General features: G+C 41.9%; 4 protein-coding genes across 8 annotated transcripts; 3 read left to right on the top strand and 1 right to left on the bottom strand.

Annotated features, from left to right (window-relative positions):
• The first annotated feature begins 1326 nt into the window (after nt 1-1326).
• LOC103446747 (uncharacterized) lies at nt 1327-4920 on the top strand. 5 transcript variants are annotated; one of them, XM_008385877.4, is made up of 9 exons: nt 1327-1473; nt 1880-2015; nt 2107-2168; nt 2396-2522; nt 3010-3158; nt 3423-3530; nt 3623-3742; nt 3933-4127; nt 4411-4920. In XM_008385877.4, exons 2-9 carry the CDS (start codon nt 1904-1906, stop codon nt 4510-4512), a joined length of 975 nt encoding a protein of 324 aa, XP_008384099.1. In that variant the 5' UTR covers nt 1327-1473; nt 1880-1903; the 3' UTR covers nt 4513-4920. The 5 variants fall into 5 exon arrangements, with proteins under 5 accessions (XP_008384099.1, XP_070662011.1, XP_017190840.1 ...); XM_070805910.1 differs by having other exon boundaries at nt 1330-1473; nt 1846-2015; XM_017335351.3 differs by having other exon boundaries at nt 1331-1473; nt 2396-2534.
• Nucleotides 4921-5348: 428 nt separating this feature from the next.
• LOC103446748 (chromatin remodeling protein EBS) lies at nt 5349-7643 on the top strand. The gene is made up of 5 exons (XM_008385878.4): nt 5349-5744; nt 5874-6216; nt 6347-6415; nt 6942-7071; nt 7369-7643. The coding sequence occupies exons 1-5, from the start codon at nt 5663-5665 to the stop codon at nt 7393-7395; spliced, it is 651 nt and encodes a 216-aa protein (XP_008384100.3). The 5' UTR covers nt 5349-5662; the 3' UTR covers nt 7396-7643.
• A 799-nt stretch (nt 7644-8442) lies between these two features.
• On the top strand, nt 8443-12086 carry LOC103446878 (subtilisin-like protease SBT2.4). The gene is made up of 8 exons (XM_008386033.4): nt 8443-8627; nt 8879-9023; nt 9415-9911; nt 10010-10079; nt 10190-10472; nt 10566-10906; nt 11001-11268; nt 11371-12086. Exons 1-8 carry the CDS (start codon nt 8443-8445, stop codon nt 12057-12059), a joined length of 2478 nt encoding a protein of 825 aa, XP_008384255.3. The 3' UTR covers nt 12060-12086.
• On the bottom strand, nt 12085-20896 carry LOC103446879 (O-fucosyltransferase 15-like). Its single transcript, XM_017334767.3, has 11 exons — nt 20378-20896; nt 15184-15360; nt 14923-15012; nt 14719-14818; nt 14554-14615; nt 14340-14428; nt 13845-13965; nt 13609-13752; nt 13160-13494; nt 12735-12975; nt 12085-12646 (listed from the first exon to the last, which is right to left on the bottom strand). The coding sequence occupies exons 1-11, from the start codon at nt 20645-20647 to the stop codon at nt 12329-12331; spliced, it is 1947 nt and encodes a 648-aa protein (XP_017190256.2). The 5' UTR covers nt 20648-20896; the 3' UTR covers nt 12085-12328.
• Nucleotides 20897-21035: the final 139 nt, after the last annotated feature.

Here is a 21035-nt window from a genome sequence, read left to right as displayed (position 1 = left end):
AATCCAAGATAGCTTCCCCATCCTCGTTTCTCTCTCCAAAACCATGGCCACCATGAAAACCTCCATAGTTGCCTGTCTCCCTGCCCACGTGTCCATTTAGATCTCCTCCTATAAATAACTTCTCCGTATGAGCAATTCCTTGCACCAAGTCTCCAAGGTCTTCCCAAAATTTCTCCTTCGAACTCGTATCCAACCCTACTTGAGGTGCGTACGCACTAATCACATTGATAAGTTCTTGTCCTATTACAATCTTGATTGCCATGATTCTATCTCCTACCCTCTTGACATCTACAACATCTTGTGTCAAGGTCTTGTCCACGATGATGCCAACACCGTTTCTCGTTCTATTTGTGCCCGAATACCAAAGTTTAAACCCTGAGTTTTCTAGATCCTTTGCCTTACTACCAACCCACTTAGTTTCTTGTAGGCACATAATATTTATCATTCTCCTCACCATAACTTCCACTACTTCCATAGATTTTCCCGTTAAGGTTCCTATATTCCACGTTCCTAAACGCATTTTGCTCTCTTGAACTCTACCCTTCTGTCCTAGCTTCTTCACCCTCCCCCGTCTAATAGGATCAAAGTACTTCTTTTGTGTGTCCCGTGTAAAGTTGATAGGAGCATATGCTCCCAAACAACTTTGAGTGGAGTCGTTCGAAAAGAAGTTTCTACCGCCCCCTTGCTCATTTAACATTGCATCCGGGTGCCGATGGAGATACAGCGACCCTTGCTCACTTATCACTGTGCTCGGGCCACACAGCGCGCCACTTACGGGTGACGCCCTAGCTTTAGCGCGATTTTGTTCTGGATTCATTTTCATAAGGATTCGACGTGATCATGGAGTGCCGGCTGTCGACTACCTGACGCCCTCCCCCTCCTCCTTTATCCGGGCTTGGGACCCTAGCACTAACGCCGTTCTTCTAATTTCATTGGGCCTTCGGCTTCTTATTCTTCTTTGGGCTTTAATTTTCATTGGATCTTTCATAGTCTTTTCCCGGCTCGCACTATTTTGAAGATCGAAAAGAAGTCTATATTAACAACTTTCAAATAAGTTGTAAGTAATCAATTGTAAAAGTATTTTTAAATAAATTTTGAAAAGAAAAGGCCAGTTATAACAAAACTTGGATTTTAAATAAAAGTACCTATGAGTGAAAGTGTTTTCTATATGAGAACTGGGAAAGTGGAAAATTACTTCTCTAAAAAAAAACAAAATCCTGCAGTCCATCCTACAAAGAGTACTTGGGCTTCATAAAATATAAGCCCATCACATAAGTAATAATAAGCCCAGCCCATATCTGCTCATTTGTCGATCCGAATACAAAGAATTGGGGTTTTTCGTTTTTACATTTTCAGCACCAGACCTGGCTCCGGCTACCTTTCCTCTCTCTCTCTCTCTCTCTCTCTCTCTCTCACTCGCCTCCTTCGGCAGCACCCTCCGGTTGGAGGATCGACGGCCGCATTTCGAATTGGGTACTTCTCTCCTCTTTGTTTTCTTCAAGTTCTGCCAGCTTTTGGGCACAATTTATTAGTATGCTTTTTCAATTCTGTATATAGATGAACACTGGTTTGAACAATTTAGGTTAGTGTTTGCACTGTTTCCTCAGCTGCTAAAGTTATCTTTTTGTTTTGGGCATTTTATCGAACACCTCGAAAGCATTCAAATTATGATAGAAAAAAAATGGTTTGTAATGATTGTCTGTATTGTGGGATAGTATGAGACATTTTTATTACATTCCTGCATTTAAAGAACGAGAGCCCGAGTTCGACGGCAAAGTGAATTTCGTTATGAATTTATGTTGGTGTAAACATCAATTTTGGGTCTAAAGGTGTGTGCTTTTGTAGTAATAAGACTGAGAAAGCTGATTTGTGGATGTAGATAACCTGTTGAAAATTATTTGGTATGGCTTTGTCGGTGTCCAGAAGGCTTTTGCGTTCATTTGGTTCTGTATTAGCATCGGGCCGCTGTGACTCTCCAAGTAATTTATATCCATCATCATTTCGTGCTTCTCTCGGTAAGGATGTGTACATGTTTGTTATTGACTTCCATGGAAGGAATTGAAGGCTTTATTATTTTTTCCAACCTTTATTTTGGTTCTTGAACAGATTTTTGCGGCCATGTTCCCGGGGATATCTTACTTTCTGGAGAATTGTCAACTGTTTCCAAGGTATTCCTTGCATCGTATATATTTACATTCCTCCACACCCGATTTTTTTTTTTTTTTTTTTATATCGGAAAAATGAAGAACATGGTGAAAGTTGAGCTATATCATATGAATCAGTGCAGCATTTTCATATGCTCAATAAGGTGATTTATTGGCTTCTTTGCTTTCTGTATATACTATATGTGGAAACTTAATAATTAACTCCTAATTTTTTGTATCTATATATATAGGCTGGATCATTTTTTCTAGCAAATAGAAGTCTTTCAACCTCCAACCCGACTCCCGAATCAAGTGGAGGTGCCTTTCCCTCTAATTTATTGTCTGCAAAGCCCGTCATTGCATCAGACCGTTCTATAGGTGCGAGGAAAGGTCAAAGTATTGCATGTGTTGAGGTTTATGTTACCTAGAAAATCATTATAAATATTGGAATGCGTTCATTAATTGTTATACAGTGAGTTTGAGCTGAATTGTTAGACGGTGAGTGTGTGTGTGTATTCTATGCAAATCAAGAACAATCCTATAGTTTCAATAGATATTCTCACCCAGTTACTAGTTGACCTAAGAGTGTACTATGGTTCATGTATACTAATTCGAACTCAAACATTACACTCTTCCTGGAGGCCCGTAGTTTGTAGCGCTGAAATTTTTTCATCTGTCTTATGTGCCAAGTGAGACACATTTATGGAGTCATAGTCTTGTAGTAAATTGAGAGACTGTTAGTTTGTGGTAAAAGTTACATATTACCTTACCAGGTTTACATGTAGGTATGGTTTATTAATGTTATCTATCAAAACTGGACGTGTACTGTAGAACTGTTTGAGTGATTTTGTGTATTGTATTATAGGACTCGGTCAAGACCTTGTGATTCCAGTGACAAATTTTCATTATGAAGATAAAGGCTTCACAGTTTTGGCTGGTGATGTTTTCGATGTACCTATTAGGAAGGATATTATTCATCGGGTTGTACTATGGCAGCTAGCAAAAAGGCAACAGGTATTTACTTATCTGTACACTTGGTGTTGACACCCCAAGCATGTAAGGCTGGCACTAATGGCGGTTGTGCCACTTGAAAGTAGACAGGCTTTCATTTTTGTTTTGGTGGGTGGGGGGGGGTGTTCTTATTTTGTTTTCACATGTCATAGGATTAGATATTGTTGTCATCCAAGTTTAGATTTTTCATACAATGTTGGCGGGGCTATACACAAATGAAAGTGAGGAAGAAGAGAAAAAAACTTATGATTGTTGATTGGTTAACAGGGAACACATTCAACAAAAACTATTAGTGAGGTTAGTGGGACTGGCAGAAAGCCATGGAATCAGAAGGGTACTGGTCGAGCAAGGCACGGAACATTACGTGGCCCCCAGGTACTTATTTATCATGCTTTTGAATTAGCATGTTTCCCTTTTCATTCTGCCTTTAAGATGGTTTTGCTAATGAATTTAATGGGTGTTAACAGTTTCGAGGAGGATGCACAATGCATGGTCCTAAGCCACGAAGCCATGAATTTAAGCTGAATAAGAAGGTTCGGCGTCTAGGACTAAAGATTGCTCTGACAGCTCGGGCAGCAGAGGGAAAGGCAATTCTCTCTTTTCCTCCCCTCCCCCCCCCCCCCCCCCACCCCAAAAAAAAAAATCCCTCCCTCCACGCACAGACACTCCTCCCCTTTGCTTTGTTGTGCCGTGTGTGTGGCTGAATTATATTAATTAAATTTTTAATTTTTTTTTCTTATATGGAACCTAACAAGTGAAACTGTACGAAAACTACAGCTTCTGGTTTTTGAAGATTTTGAGGTCCCTACGCATAAAACCAAGAATATTGTGAACTACGTCCAACAAATGGAGGGTTCCAAGAAATTTCTGCTGGTGGATGGTACCAAAACCGAGGATGGTAAACAAATGTTACCTGAAAAGCTCAAGTTGGCTACACAAAATTTGCATTACGTGAACGTGCTGCCTGCAGTAGTGAGTTGCTCCTTCTGATCCTTAATAAGTGTTGTATTATAGCTACTAGCTAGCAAATTCTATGCAACCTGAGATGCCATTCCACATAGAAACTTTGTTCTTAATTCATTAGCAGTGGCTTAGATAGAAATTAGTGACAAACGTTTACATTGTCGAAGACGTTTGATTCACAAAACTAGAAGTAAACAATCAAAACAGCGCTCTCAAGTTTTATAGATACATGAAACCAGCTGCCATGTAAGTTTGGTTTGAACTCAGTACTCGTGTATTTCGACTTTTGCAGGGTTTGAACGTCTACAGCATCCTGCAGCATGACACACTGGTGATGACCCAAGCTGCTGTAAATGAAATTGTCGAGCGGATGCACACCCCAATCAACCGTTGATGCAGTACCTACTTGTCTGCTCCACTTCATCACTTACAGCGCAGCTAGGACCCGGCTTTTGTTTTTTGATGGAGCTACAAGAACGCCGACACTTTTAGCCGAAAAATAATGTGCGGTTTTTTCATAACAGTATGCAAATCAAATTCAGCGATCGACACTTTTGAGTGAATTCTATCTGTGCCTAGGTTAACTTCACCTCAAAATTTTGTGGTTGGATATGAGTGAGGTTTAGATGACATTCATTCCCATGGCTGTTAAAATGTTGTACACCTTTACTGCTGTGAAGGTAAAGCTACTTCATGGGGTCGCAATTATTTTAGAAAATGTATCCAAATTTAGTAAATGACGTTGGATTTCTCTGTTGGGTTATCATGGCCGAGTAAAAGATGACGTTGGATTCTGTTCTTACTCTATATCTGCATGATTGTTGCTTGGTTTGTTTTGGCAGATGACGTTCAGTGACAATGACACAAAAAAAAGGGTATGATTTTTGTCGTCCTTCATGAGATCGATAAAAAAAAACATGGCTTTAGCTGTACTTGTGGTCTTTGGGAAAAATGCAAGTTGAGTTTTTATAAGATTTTTGCTTTTGGATTAAGAAGATTTTAATAAAAACACTTAAATCCAGTGGTATTATTCTTCACTCGTAGTAGGTGAGAAGTGTTAGATATGATTTCTGCGATTTGAACCACTTTATTAATAACTCATTATAAGGTAAGCTCAACCTATTTCCATTAACGTAGGTAATATAGTTTGTTTTAAAAAAAAAATCGAAAAAAGTAAGCCCTCGCTAGTGATTTACTGATATTATTCAACCCAATTACTCAAAAATTCCTAATCACAAGAACAACTGAAAAAATTAAAATAAAAAATTACTGGAGAGGCGTGGAAAGGAACGGATCCAGACATTAACGCCAGAATTTAAGAGGGGAATTATGAGACAGAGAGATCCATAAAGGTCAAGCGTCACAGTCACTTGTGTGCTGTCTCTCTCTCGTCTTCATGAGAAGGTCTAGGGTTTCTCTTCTGAATTCTCCCCCTCCCAAATGTCCAAAAGTTTAGGGCTTTGAAATCAAACCACTTTCCGCCATTGAAATTGCTTCAAAGTTCCCACATTTTCCACCACCAAAGCTTCCCAGAAAAGACCCACATGGCCAAAACCAGACCAGGAAAAAAGGAGTCAAGGGACACGGACTCTTACACTATCAGGGGCACCAACAAAATCGTCAGAGGTAACAAAAAACCCAAAACAAAAATCAAATCTTTTTGTTAATCTCCAAAAAAGTGGAAAAAATAATTGTTGGATTGTTCAATTTTTGCTGGAACGCTAATTGGGTTGAGGAAATTTGGTGATTTTGCAGCTGGGGATACTGTCCTGATGCGCCCGTCGGACACCGGAAAGCCGCCATACGTGGCGCGCATCGAGAAGATCGAAGGTGAAAGCCGGGGCGGCATGAAAGTGAGAGTGAGATGGTATTACAGGCCGGAGGAGTCGATTGGAGGGCGGAGGCAGTTCCATGGGTCCAAAGAGTTGTTCTTGTCTGACCACTATGATGTGCAGAGCGCTCACACCATTGAAGGCAAGTGTACGGTGCACTCCTTCAAGAACTACACGAAGCTGGAGAATGTTGGAGCTGAGGATTACTACTGTAGATTTGAGTACAAAGCTGCTACTGGAGCGTTCTCGCCCGACCGAGTTGCTGTGTGAGTGTAATTTGTGTTTGTTTTCGGTTTTAGTTGAAATGTAGTACTTGGGGATGGGATTTGATGATTTTAGTGGAAATGTAGTAATATATGGATGGGATTTGATGGATTGGTTTTGTGTGTTTTGAAGGTATTGCAAGTGTGAGATGCCATATAACCCGGATGACCTCATGGTGCAATGTGAGGAGTGCAAGGACTGGTAATTTCTTCATTTTTCCATCATATCATCTTGGCGTTTCGTAAGTTGTATTTGCTGAACAGAATGTGCTTCAAATATTTATTAAAATTTGTACCTAAAAGAGAGTGAGAAAAGAAGCATTCAAGAGGCTAAATCTATGCTGGATCCCCAAATTGCGGTCTCAGAACACTGGTTAGCATATATGCAAACTGCATAGAAGTTTGGATTTGAATTATCATTTGATGATGTTTTCTTCTCCCTCCTGGCGGCTTTGAGTTGCATACTTCAGTGAGTTATCACTGCAATTTGCCTTAACCAACTCAAAATTTGCGCTTTACGAAGGTTGATTTTCATGTGTTTGTTTAGTTAGAAGTTGATTGTTCACATTCATGCTTGAGAATTGGTTTCTGAAATTCAACTTAGTACTCTGGTAATTTTATTATTTGAGTCTTATTCAGATGAACTTTTGGTCGTTTTTGCAACATTATTGAATCTCCCCTTTATACATTTTAATAACCTGATACATACACGACCATCGGACTTGTAGGTACCATCCTGCTTGTGTGGGCATGACTATTGTGGAAGCAAAAAAACTGGAAAGCTTTTTGTGTTCTGAGTGTTTAGCCGAAGAGGACGGGAAAAATCCCCAGAATGCAGTTCCAGCAGCTGTTGCGGAGGTGTGATTTCATATAATGGAGTTTTAGATAACTATAGACAAGGCTGAATGGCAAATTATAAATTAATAAAGGTTTCACATGTTCATTGTATATTTTATGATCAATGATGCTTTGCTTTCGTCACGGAAGTTTATTGTCCATTCTCCTTGTTATTCACCGGTTGTTTTTCTGTTCAAAAACTGTTGGACGTTAAAAGTAGAGTGGTCTTTTTATTCATTCTACACTCTATACATCAAAATATGTTATAGTTATATCAATCCCGACAAATGTGTAATCTGAATTCATAACCTTTTGCAGCTCGAGCCCAAGCGCCAGAAGAAATGACATCCTTAGCAAGCATTGGTTTGCTAGGAGCCGAGATGCTATCAACTCTTTTGATGTCTGCCATGTGGGCTGTATAGTAGGATACCAGGAGCTTAACGTTTTGGTTACATATCATGACCTTAGTTTGATTTAGGCTATGTGCACCAGCTTCATTTTCAGGAAATTGGTCATGTAATTTTAACAAAACAGAATTGAGTTCGAACCTTGTTCTCGTTCTCGACAATCAATGAATCGTTTGCTTCCAAAAATTGTTGCTTCGTAATTTTAATTATTAACGTATGAATCTGTTTTGCGTGTTCTCTTCATCGTGGTGGTCGGATAGCTTTTTGTATGTTTAAGTTGCGGGAATCGGGCATTGCTTCAAGGCAGATGCAGATAATAATGCACAGTAAAACGTTACAGCAGATATATGGTTTGATAGCTGCTTTTCTAACCTGGTAGATGGTTTCCATTATATACAGTTGCCAAACATGTTCTCTTGGTCACCAAGCGACCAGAGAATGCATGGGTCACTCACCGGTGTGTGGCCATGAATCTTTAGTCACTAGGTGACCAAAAGAACAGAATTCATACGGTCACACGCCCTATTCCTCTGGACGATACTAAAGCTCCCAGACTTTGTTGATTGTGAACCAGAAACTAGCTTTTCCTCTTGCTTTTACTCTTCTTCCGTCCCTCTCCGCCGGAAAATAACGAACTCATCAAGGTTGTTTGGTGTGAGAGGGCATGAACACGCTCACGTAAACTTTCAATTACAAACTGAATTAAACGAAAGATAACGATTTAGTCCAAAAAGCATGCTGGTTTTCCTCTTAAAGAAAGCTCTATTCACATTAATAGTGCAGTTAACCATTGATTGTTTGCATGGCAGATATGGCAACTTCTTCATGTTTTAAATTTGTGAAGCTGACGAGTAAATTTCTGTTCGTAAGTCCTAAACTGCAGAATCATATATATGGAAAACATCTAACAGCACAATTAATTACCATTAAACCGAACGAATCAACACCATAATCCCCAACATATTTCTCTGTTTGTGCTGCAACCATGGGAGGAAGGGCCAGTGTAATGCCTCCAATATTTTTCCTAGCGCTCATTGTTTCTGTCGGGTTCGTTAGCTTTGCGGAAGAGCGAGACTTGTACATGGTTTTGATGGAAGGAGACCCGGTCGCATTCCATGGAGGTTCTCGAATATCATCTCGTGAAGACGGAAGGCGTCTTGATCCAAACAGGTGGGACGGGGAACACAAAACTTGTCTTATTTTGTTGTCATGCATATGCAGTCCGGCTCTGTGCAGGATATGTTGTCTTTCTTGAAGACGTGATACGTTCAGAAAGAGATTCTCCGTGCAGAACGTCATGTTTTTAAAGAAAGATAGGATGTCCCGCACAGAAATTCTCCCTATATATGTGTGTGTGTTTATGATGATAATTGCTGATTATGATCTTAATTATCTATGGTTTGATGCATGGATATCGTTAGTGAAGTTTTCAAGGCCCATGCAAAGCGTTTGGTGGATTCTCATGACCAACTTCTACAGAGTGCTTTAGAGACGGGAAGCTACAGCAAGCTTTACAGCTTTAAACATATTGTAAACGGCTTTGCTGTCCATACCACCCCTTCCCAGGTCCTCTGCCACTATGCGTTTTTTTTTATTTATTCGAGCAGAGATATTCTAATCTAATTTAAATTATTGGACGAGAGATTTTGGACTTGGATGCAAAGGAAAGCACACTTCACGTGTTGAATAATAGAAATTTGGATTTTGGACGTTGTTTTTAGGGAAGGTCCAGTAACTTTTTTCAATTTACAACTTCAGTCCAATATGCAAATGTAGGCGTAGCACCACATTGGTTAGAGCGTATATGCTGCCCCTACCCCTATCCACTAAGTTCGAGTCTCACTCCCCGTAATTTAGTTTGGTTTAAAGAAATTATTGCTTATATATAAAATTCAGTTCAATACTTCTTGGATATAGACTTATCATTTAACTATGTGTTTGATGATGAACATTACAGGCTGAGAAGCTCAAAGCTGCTGCAGGAGTGAAGTTAGTTGAGAGAGACAGAGGAGCAAAGTTGATGACAACGTACACTCCTGAATTCCTTGGACTACCCCAAGGAGCATGGACACACGATGGAGGAGATGATCGTAGCGCCGGCGAGGGAATCGTGATTGGTTTTGTGGATTCAGGCATCAACCCCACACACCCCAGTTTTGCTAATGATCCCCTGCACCCTTTCACCGGAAATATCTCTCATTTTTTGGGATCTTGCGAAACGGGTCCTCGATTCCCAGCAAGTTCATGCAATGGGAAGATAGTCTCGGCAAAGTTCTTCTCAGCTGGGGCTGAAACTGCTGCCACTCTTAACTCTACAGTGGATTTTCTTTCACCCTTTGATGCAGTTGGTCATGGAAGTCACGTGGCATCAACCGCTGCGGGTAATGCTGGAGTTCCAGTGGTTGTGAATGGTTACTACTACGGAGAAGCAAGTGGAATGGCTCCACGGGCACGGTATGCTTTGTCTGTTGCTTAAATTGCAGCAATGTCAAGATTCCAGAATTCTCACATTTCTGGCTTCTTTGAGTTGTGACCTTGTTTTTTTGTCACAGAATTGCGGTGTATAAGGCTGTGTATCCTACAGTGGGAACTTTAACTGATGTGGTTTCAGCGATCGATCAAGTAAGATTTGTAATTTGGCAGATTCTTCGAGTTAACTTGTCGTCCAAGTTTGAACCGAAATAGTGAAAACCTTCTTTTGGTGTGTGGTGTGTTTTCATTTGTGACGACAGGCAATTCTGGATGGAGTGGACATCCTAACACTCTCCGTAGGGCCAGATGAACCGCCCGAAGACACGGTTACCTTCTTAAGCGCGTACGATATTGCCATGTTATCTGCTCGAAGAGCAGGGGTTTTCGTGGTGCAAGCAACAGGTAATCAAGGGCCAGGTATTTCAAGCGTAGTGTCTTACAGCCCTTGGGCTGTAGGTGTCGCTTCATCTGGCACAGATAGAACTTATCCGGGTTCTATTCTTCTCGGAAATGGCACAAAAATCGAAGGTGTGGGATTATCAGGTACTAATGTCTCAACTTCAACTACATTTTAACTGTACCCGGTTCAACTTCATCCATAATTTTTTCATGAATCATTATCTTTATCGATTTCAGGACCGACTTTTGGATATGGTTTACTTCTGCATAAGTTGGTTTTGGCAAAGGATGCAGTGAAGGCAGATGGGACTTTCCCAAGGACTCCGCCTTACGTCGAAGAGTGCCAATATCCAGAAGCATTGGATCACAATGTAGTACTAGGTAGCATCGTCATCTGCACCTTCTCGGAGGGATTCTACAACGGAACATCCACCCTCACTGCCATCATCAACACGGCAAAAGGTCTAGGGTTTATGGGTTTTATCTTTGTTGCAAATCCGGCCTACGGTGATTTCATTGCAGAACCTATTCCTTTTGTTGTTCCTGGCATTCTGGTCCCTAATTTAACCAATTCCCAGGTATATATGTTAAAATTATATCATATTTTCGATGAGCCTTGGCCTATCCAGAAATTAGCAGAACATTCTTTCAAGAACTGATAATAAATTATAGGTTATATTACAATATTATGAACAAGAAACACACAAGGAGGAGAAGGGATTTGCAACTCGATTCGCGGCAGAAGCAGCTATCGGAGAAGGAAGAGTTGCTTCTTTCATGGGACAAGCGCCCGTTGTAAGCAGATTCTCTTCGAGGGGACCAGATTTTGTAAACACCTCCAGGACTCCTTGTGATGTATTAAAGCCGGATATTCTTGCCCCAGGGCACCAAATTTGGGCAGCTTGGAGTCCCGTTAGCGCCTCAGAACCCGCTTTAACAGGTGATAAGAAGATGCAAGCCTGCAGCAATCTTTTGTGTTATTTCGGCAATACCTTGATATACAAGCAAATAATTAACAAACTTTGGTGTTTTTGTTGTTTAGGGTACAATTTTGCATTACAATCTGGTACAAGCATGGCAACACCTCATGTGGCGGGAATAGCAGCACTCGTCAAGCAGTACAATCCTTCATGGACTCCATCCATGATTGCGTCCGCGATTTCCACCACTGCCACAAAGTACGACAAAAATGGGGAACTTATCATGGCGGAAGGATCTGGCATAGGCAGTACATATCCTTCCAGCCATTTTGATTTCGGAGCTGGACTAGTCAGTCCAAGTCGAGCCCTGGATCCAGGCCTAGTCTTACCTACCGGATATGAAGATTATATCAGCTTCTTGTGCTCATTGCCCGAAATCAGTCCAGCTGCAGTTAGAAATGCAACTGGTGAACCGTGCAATAACACGCTTGACCATCCGGCCAATTTGAACCTCCCTTCGATAACATTATCGGCATTGAGGGGGTCTCAAATCTTCCGACGGATTTTCAATAACGTGGGGAGCAAGCCAGAGACTTACGTTTGCTCTGCGGTGTCACCTAATGGGACAATAGTGGATCTGTGTCCGACTTGGTTTAGGATTGCTCCAGAAGGCATCCAAGAACTGCTTATACAAGTTAAGGTGACGCAAGCGATGGATGATTTTACATTTGGTGAAATTGTTCTTACTGGAAGTTTAAATCATATTGTCAGGATACCCATATCGGTTTTGCCTGTTTCGATATCAAAATGATGAGAAGTTTTAGCTGTCACAACTCTTATAAATGGAATTTGAATGAATAAAATTATGATTGGATCAATGGTTAGAGTACAAATCATGATGAATTTTACATATTACAATTGAATCAGCAACAAGGGGAGCGCTCATGCAGGGCCACCTCCGGTTGTTTGTCCTGGCCGGTCAGATTAAAGGGAGAATTATACGTACCCTTCAGGGCTAGTCAGATATCCGAATGCCGCAAGTTGTCGGGAAAAGCATGACACAACTCTAGGAAACAACAGTCAGGAGATTATTGTCATGTTGCACATGCACTCGTCGCACCGTGGATATCTATACATACTCCTCGCCTTAGGCCTTGGTTGGATATGTTTAGTTTGTCTAACTGCCTTTCGAATTCTCTGCTCAAAAACACGCCATTCGATAGTGGAATTCTTCATAAAAATGCTCGCAAGCCTGCGTTTGTTTGGTCGTATTGTTGGCATTTTCCCTCCACCATAGTATATTCGAAAACCAGACACCAAGGATGATAACTGACTTCCTGAATCGGTCATGGCAAATGCATCGGCAGCAGTGCAGCCTATGAAGTCCAGTGCTGCTAACTACAGAAGGAATTGACTTAGGCATGTAAAAGCGGCAGTAAAACCGAAATGTACAAATAATCTTAAAACATTTACAGCATCTCATTACCTGGGATGAAAAATTCATGAAAGGTTCGAGTTCAGTCGGTGTGAGCAAATTTTCTTTGGTCACTAATTTCGGATACAGGCTAGTCAAAGCAATCATCCTTGATCTCCCTCCATATATCTGTGAACCTGCCACAAATACATGAGTCTTCCTGTTGAAACCAAGAGCAGCAAGCATAAGTACTGCTTCTTCAGGTGTTAAGGGACATAAGCCTTCTTCCCTGAGCTCTGCAGGAGTAGGCAGCCTGAAACAAGTTAAAAAAAAATCGATAAGACGGTAAAACTCAATCTCTTTGATCCGCTAAAAAGTATGTATAAAGTGGTAAGTGTAAGAACGGGAACCCTTAAAGTAAATGTTCTCTCAATCTACCATTAATTATCATGAACTATCAAACAAAAAAAACACCAATCAAATGATATACTACTTACGTTGTAGTCTTCTTGAGAAGTGTCAATGCGGGGAAATGGATTTCACGATACGCTTCCAACTCTTTTCTCTCTTCCTCACCTCCACCAAACTCACACAGAGAATGAGCTACCATGTCAATTTCAAACCTCAGGTGTAAAGCTAGATATCTGGAAGCTTTCTTAGCACGACTTTTAGTCTGTTTCTTGACTGGTTCTGCAAATGAACCAACAAGATAACGATCAAGTGGTCCAGGGTGAGTTTCATTTTGACGCAGTCTTTGAAGAAGTAAAGCACCAACTTCTTGTATCTTGGGGATAAATTGAAGGGCGTGAAAATTACATCTGCATCGAAGTCTCTATATGAAGTTCCCCAATTAGGAATACTGGAAATGAAGAGCGGTAAGCAAGCAAGCAAGTGAAAAGAGTGAGGAAGACCAGAATCGCTTAGGGTGTCAGAGCTTATTGTGTACCTGCAACTGAAATGGTATTGGATCAAATGCCAACCGATGCCCAAATCCAAGAAAATGTACGACTCCATTCTTAAGTAGAATGGGGATTATGTGTTTTAAGTAAAAACTTGGCTTTGCCTCTTTGGGTATGTCCACATCTGTCACCTGGAACGAATTGTAAAAGGAATCAGAAACAAACTCATAGTGAAGCAAACACTTTGATGGATAAGAATATTTAATTTCGCTGAGGGACTTACAACACTACCAATTGCTTCCAAATCTAATGACTGTAGCTCCTTTGGGAGTTCCTTCACTATCCGAATATCAGGCGACAAGTAATTAATAAAATGCTCCTCCTGATAGATATCGCCGAACTGACTATGAAATCATACAGATTGTTATCATTATTTTCAAAGGCAAAAAAAAGGAGAATAAAAGACACAAAAACAAATAACTAGAAAGCAAGATGTTAGGTAAACAATGAATCATCAGAAAACATCAAAGCCAGTAATTAAAGAGTTATTTCAAACGAGAAGAAAAGAAAATGACTAATGCAAAATGATAAAGGAGCTAGAAATTTGTATATTGTATCCAACAGGCCAAAAAAGCAGCCCGAACAACCCTCAGACCCCACTTAGGTTCTAAATCCGGAAGTTAAATGCAGGTCTTTTTTATGGCAGAAACAACATCAACCATATGGCAAACGAAAAAAGAGGAAAATTCTTGAGTGGAGAAAAGGAAAAGTATGTCACCTCACATCTCTCCATATACTACTATACAAAAACTTGGGAACAACCAGAGTTGAATTGAGTAATCGTGCAACAGCGACAGCATTGCAAACCTGTAGCCAAACAAAATAACGAGTAGGTAATAACAATTGAACTCACAGCAACATAAAGCCTCATAGGACCACATCCTATAATTACGTTTCCAAAGATACAATGACTTAAGGCAAGCATCACTTACAGCTACTCGCTGCTGGTTCATCCCACCGTTTGCAGTGACCAAAATGAATCCATTCTTTCCCTCTATAAGGTACCACAGAGAAGTTGATATTAGAGCTAGCTTACTCCGTTAACAAACTAAACTGAGCATCCTTAGAAATTTTAAAATACAAGGACAAAGGACTACCATTAGGTTCCCAGCTCCGTTGGTCGGCACAAGGTTTCCAAGAAACAGAAGGTACTAATGGCTCCAGCCACAGATCTTTCGGCTCAGGTTTACTCTGCCCCTGCATCATTCAATGTACCAGCCAAAAAAGGCACATCGAGTGATTAGAACGAGATCTCATCAATTAACTAAACCCAGATTCCAGTTAACCAGAGAAGACATTACCTCTGCCAATGCATGGGCGGCCAAAGCCAGCATCCTTCCATAATTGCCTTTCTGTGCCTTTTTTACTCTACCAATTTTTCTCCATTTCTCCTGAAAACATACAAAAAACGAAAAATCTTAGGACTCATCTGGTGACCTTTCAAGTTCGGTTTTGTGTTCTTATGTTTTATCAAAGTTTGAAACTTTCACGCCTATGCACTCAAGTTCGAATCCCCTATATCCAAAGGCCAAAAAGTTCGAAACTTCGCATCGACAACATACCGGAATGGTGACGGAAACCGACGGCAGAGACGAATTCCCGCGTAACCCGGATTCAGAACGGATCCCATGACCTTGAAGCCGCAAAAGCATAACCCAATTCATCAAGAAGAAAAATACCAACAATCCAATCACCCACACAATCCCCTTCACTCGCTTTTTGCTATACCACGCCCTCTCTGATAAACCAAATATTCAGTTCAAACTACCTGAGTATAAGCCATGTGCTGCTGACATATAATCCATGTGCTGCTGACATGGTGAAAGGACTATTCTAAATGAAACCCATGAAGTCCTGTCGAAGATGGGCAGAAGAATATTGCATGATCTCACATTATTTATTGCATGCGTGTACTATTGTTTATGGCATGCGGGTGTATGTAAAACTGTATAAAAACCATACTGCAATGATGCAGATGGTAAGAAAGCCAAACCATACTCCTTGATGAGTTTATGCAGTTCACAGTTTTCGAACCCTAGCTTAAACTCTTTCATGGTATCAAAGAGCTAAAGTCTAGCGACAATAATTTTTTTTCCCCGTTCTCCCATGGCTTCTCAATCTTCCTCTCCCATTCCCTTTCCTAATGTCTCCAATTTTCTCACGATCAAACTTGATCGTACCAACTACCCTCTCTGGCAAGCCCAAATGCTACCTCTCCTCCGCAGTCGAAATCTGGTTTCCTTTGTTGATGGAACTAGTAAGTGTCCCCCAGCATTGCTGACAGATGAGGATGGAAACATCACTGACAAAGTCAACCCTGATTTCGACACTTGGATACAACAGGATGCAACTGTTATGTCATGGATCAACTCCTCCGTCCATCCTACCGTGCTTGCTGCTTTAATTGGGAAAACCAGCTCCCACTCTGCCTGGACAACACTACGTGATCGTTATGCTTCTCAGTCCACCGGTCGCCTTCTCCAGCTTCGTAGTGAGTTGATGAATACTCACCGAGGTGATTCTTCCATTTCTGAATTTTTGGATAAAATTAATTGTCTCGCAGATACCCTCTCTCTCTCTGGTGCTCCCGTTTCCGACTCCGACATCGTTGCCATCATCCTCAACAACGTTGGTCCGGCCTATGAAAGTACCGTTGCTTCCGCTCAAGCCCGTGATGAGGCTATTACCTACAGTGCTTTGGAAGCCCTCCTCCTTGGCGCTGAAAGACGACAGCAAATACATTCCGCGTTTGGTACTGACAGTGGGCTCACTGTCCTTGCCGCCGCTCGCAATGGCAACCGCGCACCTGCATCTTCTCGAGGACGAGGATCCTCTACTGGCTTCCGTGGTCGTAGTAACTTCAATACTGGTCGCGGCTCTACCACTCGCCACTACAGCTCCTCACCCTCTCACCAAGGTTCCTACTATCACCAAGGGTCCAACTCTCACCAAGTATCCCACTCCCGCCCACATGATGGGATTCTTGGCACCTCTCCTTCCCAAGGTACTTTTACTACAAGCCGGATTCAATGCCAAATATGTAATCGTTATGGTCATTCTGCGATTGACTGCTTCAACCGCCTAAATATGTCTTATGAGGGACGTGTCCCTGCACCACGTCTTCAAGCCTTTGCTGCTCGTGCTCCTCCTGCTTCTGCAACAGCACCTGCCATACAGGAATGGCTGTTTGACTCCGGGGCCAATGCTCACATCACCAATAATCTAGCTACTGTTGCGCATCCTCATCCTTATACTGGCATGGACCAAGTCAATGGAGTTGTTGGTGGCACAGGTTTGCAAATTTCACACATAGGCAACACTTCCATTCGTACACCTACCTCTACTTTCACATTACCTAATACACTACTATGCCCTAATGCATCAACCAATATTATTTCTATCCATCGTTTTACTACCGATAATAACTGTTCTCTAACCTTATATCCCAACTCATACTGTGTTCAGGAACTCCACACGGGGAGGATGCTTTTACAAGGCCCGAGTAGAAATGGATTCTACCCTTTTTCTGGTGTTTCATCTTCCATTAAAGGCGTGTCTGCATTTTTAGGAACTAGAGTGTCCAATTCAATTTGGCACTCTAGGTTAGGTCATCCATCTTCTCATATTTTGCAAAATTTGGTTTCTAGGAACAAATTGCCTATTAAGGGCGTTGTAACTAGTGAGTTATGTCACTCATGTCCCATGGGCAAGAGTCACAAGTTACCTTTTCCATTGTCTGTCTCTAGGTCTTCATCTCCTTTACAATTGGTTCATTCCGATGTATGGACTTCACCTTCTTTTTCTATCAATGGTTTTAAATATTATGTCGTGTTTATTGATGATTTTTCTCGCTACTCTTGGCTATATCCCTTAAAATTAAAATCTGATGTTTTTCTCACTTTTGTGTCCTTTAAGAAATTGGTTGAAAACATGTTCCACACTACAATTAAATCCTTTCAAACTGATGGAGGAGGGGAGTACGTAAACAACAAATTCAAAATTTTTTTGACTCAACATGGCATTCTACATCGTTTTACATGTCCACATCATCCTGAACAAAATGGAATTTCCGAACGTAAACACCGTCATATCGTTGAAACTGGTCTCACTCTTCTTGCTCATTCCTCCTTACCAACTTCTTTTTGGGATGATGCTTTCCATACAGCAAACTATTTGATCAATCGTTTACCCACTAAAGTTCTCCATGATGAGTCTCCCTTTCAAAAACTGTTTCAAAAATCTCCTCAATATGATTTTCTTAAAGTTTTTGGGTGTGCATGTTTTCCATTTCTTCGTCCTTATAATACTAACAAGCTGCAATTTCGCTCCAAACGTTGCATTTTCTTAGGTTATTCATTAAATCAACAAGGTTATAGGTGTTTAGATACGTCCACAGGTCGCATTTTTTTGTCACGCCATGTCCTATTTGATGAAACCAATTTTCCATACAAAGAATCCATTTCTACAACGTCCTCATCCTCCCAATCGTCTATGGTACTGAACATTGACCCCTCTTCTTTCCATTATCCCTCTAGGAACCCCATTTTCCCAACTGTACCACCAAACCCGCATCCGTCCAACTTATTCCCCATATTATCTCACCCACCTAACCCTAGTCCTATTCCCTGCCCTTTACCACCACATCCGCACCATCACATGCATCCCACTATACCATCCCCCCAACCTAACCCTATTTCCTCTAATTTCCCACCAAATCCGCACCTCCCTGCCCCTTCTTCCATTCCATCCCCTACGACTGCAATGGGTGTTGCTCCTGTCTCACCTTCCTCTCAGAGACAAATTCAACCTGTTCACTCCATGGTTACACGCTCAAAGGATGGCATTCAGAAGCCAAACCCCAAGTATGCTCTTGTTTCTGATGTGACTAATGAACTTGTTGAGCCCTCTTGTTTTACACAGGCAAATAAGTCTCCCGAATGGCGTATGGCAATGGCAGAAGAGTTCAATGCTCTACAAAGCACAGGAACGTGGTCCCTAGTTCCTTCTCATCCCTCCATGAATGTCCTACCAAATAAATGGGTCTACCGTATTAAACGGAAATCTGACGGTTCCATTGAAAGATTTAAAGCACGTCTTGTTGCCAATGGTTTCCATCAACAAGAAGGGCTTGATTACAGTGAGACGTTTAGTCCCGTCGTCACTCATGCTACCATCAGGATCATTCTCTCCGTGGCTCTTCATTTTAACTGGCCAATTCGCCAACTTGACGTCAAAAATGCGTTCCTTCATGGCTCTTTAAATGAAGAAGTCTACATGCGCCAACCTTCTGGTTTTGTCGATCCGCAGTTTCCGTCACATGTATGCCGTCTTCGCCGGTCCTTATACGGCTTAAAACAGGCTCCACGTGCCTGGTTTCAGTGCTTCTCTCACCATCTGGAGGAGCTCGGCTTTCAAGCCTCCATGGCAGATTCTTCGCTGTTCATTTTCTGCAATGGAACTAATGTCATTTACTTGCTCATTTACGTTGATGACATCCTCGTCACCGGTAATAATCCAGCTCACATCTCCACCTTGATTCATCAATTGGGTCGAAAATTCTCCATGAAGGACCTTGGTCCCTTGCATTATTTTTTGGGAATGGAAATTACGAGAACGCCAACGGCCATGTACTTAACACAGTCAAAATATATCCTGGACCTCCTCAAACGAACTCAGATGGCTGAAGCCAAACCCTTGTCTACTCCAGCCCTCCCTGGCCGCAAGCTTAGTTTGTATGAGGGCGAGCCCTTGGCGGATGGAACAACCTTTCGAAGTATTGTTGGGGCTCTCCAATATCTCTTATTCACACGTCCGGACATTGCTTTCGCTGTGAATCAAGTCTGCCAGTATATGCATTCGCCCACCACTACACATTGGGTTGCCGTCAAACGCATTCTTCGCTATTTGAAAGCCACTCATGATCGCGGTCTCGTTTATAAACCCAGTTTTTTGTCCCTCACAGCATTTGCCGATGCTGACTACGCTGGTGACCCTGATGATCGTCGCTCCACTGGTGGTCATTGCATATTTCTAGGGGATAACTTGGTCTCCTGGAGTTCTAAAAAGCAGCGCGGCGTGTCTCGCTCAAGTACGGAGGCCGAGTATCGCCAAATGGCCTACACAGCTGCCACCTTATCTTGGTTCAGACACATTTTTTGTGATCTTCGTCTTCCTCTCACTCCACCAAAATTGTGGTGTGACAATATCAGTGCACTGGCAGTGGCTTCCAATCCCGTTTATCAGGCTCGTATGCGTCATGTGGAAGTTGATTATCATTATGTTCGAGAGAAAGTCACTAGAAATGAACTTGTTGTGGGATATGTTTCATCTACTGACCAACTTGCCGATCTCTTAACAAAGGGCTTGTCCACCGCACGGTTCAGTTATCTTCTTTCCAAGCTTCCTGTTCGTCCGCGCCCACTCAGCTTGCGGGGGCGTGATAAACCAAATATTCAGTTCAAACTACCTGAGTATAAGCCATGTGCTGCTGACATATAATCCATGTGCTGCTGACATGGTGAAAGGACTATTCTAAATGAAACCCATGAAGTCCTGTCGAAGATGGGCAGAAGAATATTGCATGATCTCACATTATTTATTGCATGCGTGTACTATTGTTTATGGCATGCGGGTGTATGTAAAACTGTATAAAAACCATACTGCAATGATGCAGATGGTAAGAAAGCCAAACCATACTCCTTGATGAGTTTATGCAGTTCACAGTTTTCGAACCCTAGCTTAAACTCTTTCACTCTCAACTCCCACCTTCCTGGCGGAGGTCCTCCTCTGCATCTTCGGCACCCAATCCGGTGGCGCCTCCGAGGTGGAAAACCGAGTGAGGCCGTTTCCCGGTGAGTTAGTCGGGGATGACGGGCGGCTCCCGGGAGTGGAGGAGCCGGACCGGTAATGCAGCAAAGCGGGGTTGGGATAGGCGGAGGAGGAGGTGGTGGGGTCGAGGGGCTGAGCTGAGGTGTGTCCATCTTCTTCTGGTGGGACTGGTTCAATTTGAACTATGTTTACGGACATCGATTTGTGTGCTGTCGGGTCGTCTGGATTTGGACCCTCCTCAACAGAACAGCTGAGACCTGAGGGAGAAACGCGGCGATTTCGGGTCGGAAGCTGCTAAAAATAGATGTCGGAATCTGGCAAAAAGGGAAGGGCGGAGATTGGACTGGAATTTGCGGGACTTGTCCGGGTTACAACGAGGACTTCCCTTTTTTTTATTTTTTTTATTTTGTCTGTATAAAGAAGGATTCTCTGCCGTGGGATTTGGGACGACCGATTGCAATTGGCCAATCAAATCCGTCCATTTTAAAGTTAATTTTGCATCAAAAATTAAAATTACTTATCCAACACGCAACCATTCCTGCCTAATAACAATAACATGTCAACCATAATTTGACAGTGGTTCCGC

The sequence above is a fragment of the Malus domestica genome, chromosome 10 (genome assembly GCF_042453785.1).
Source record: "Malus domestica chromosome 10, GDT2T_hap1".
In the NCBI taxonomy this organism is placed as follows: domain Eukaryota; kingdom Viridiplantae; phylum Streptophyta; class Magnoliopsida; order Rosales; family Rosaceae; genus Malus; species Malus domestica.
This window is presented reverse-complemented; position numbering and strand designations above follow the sequence as displayed.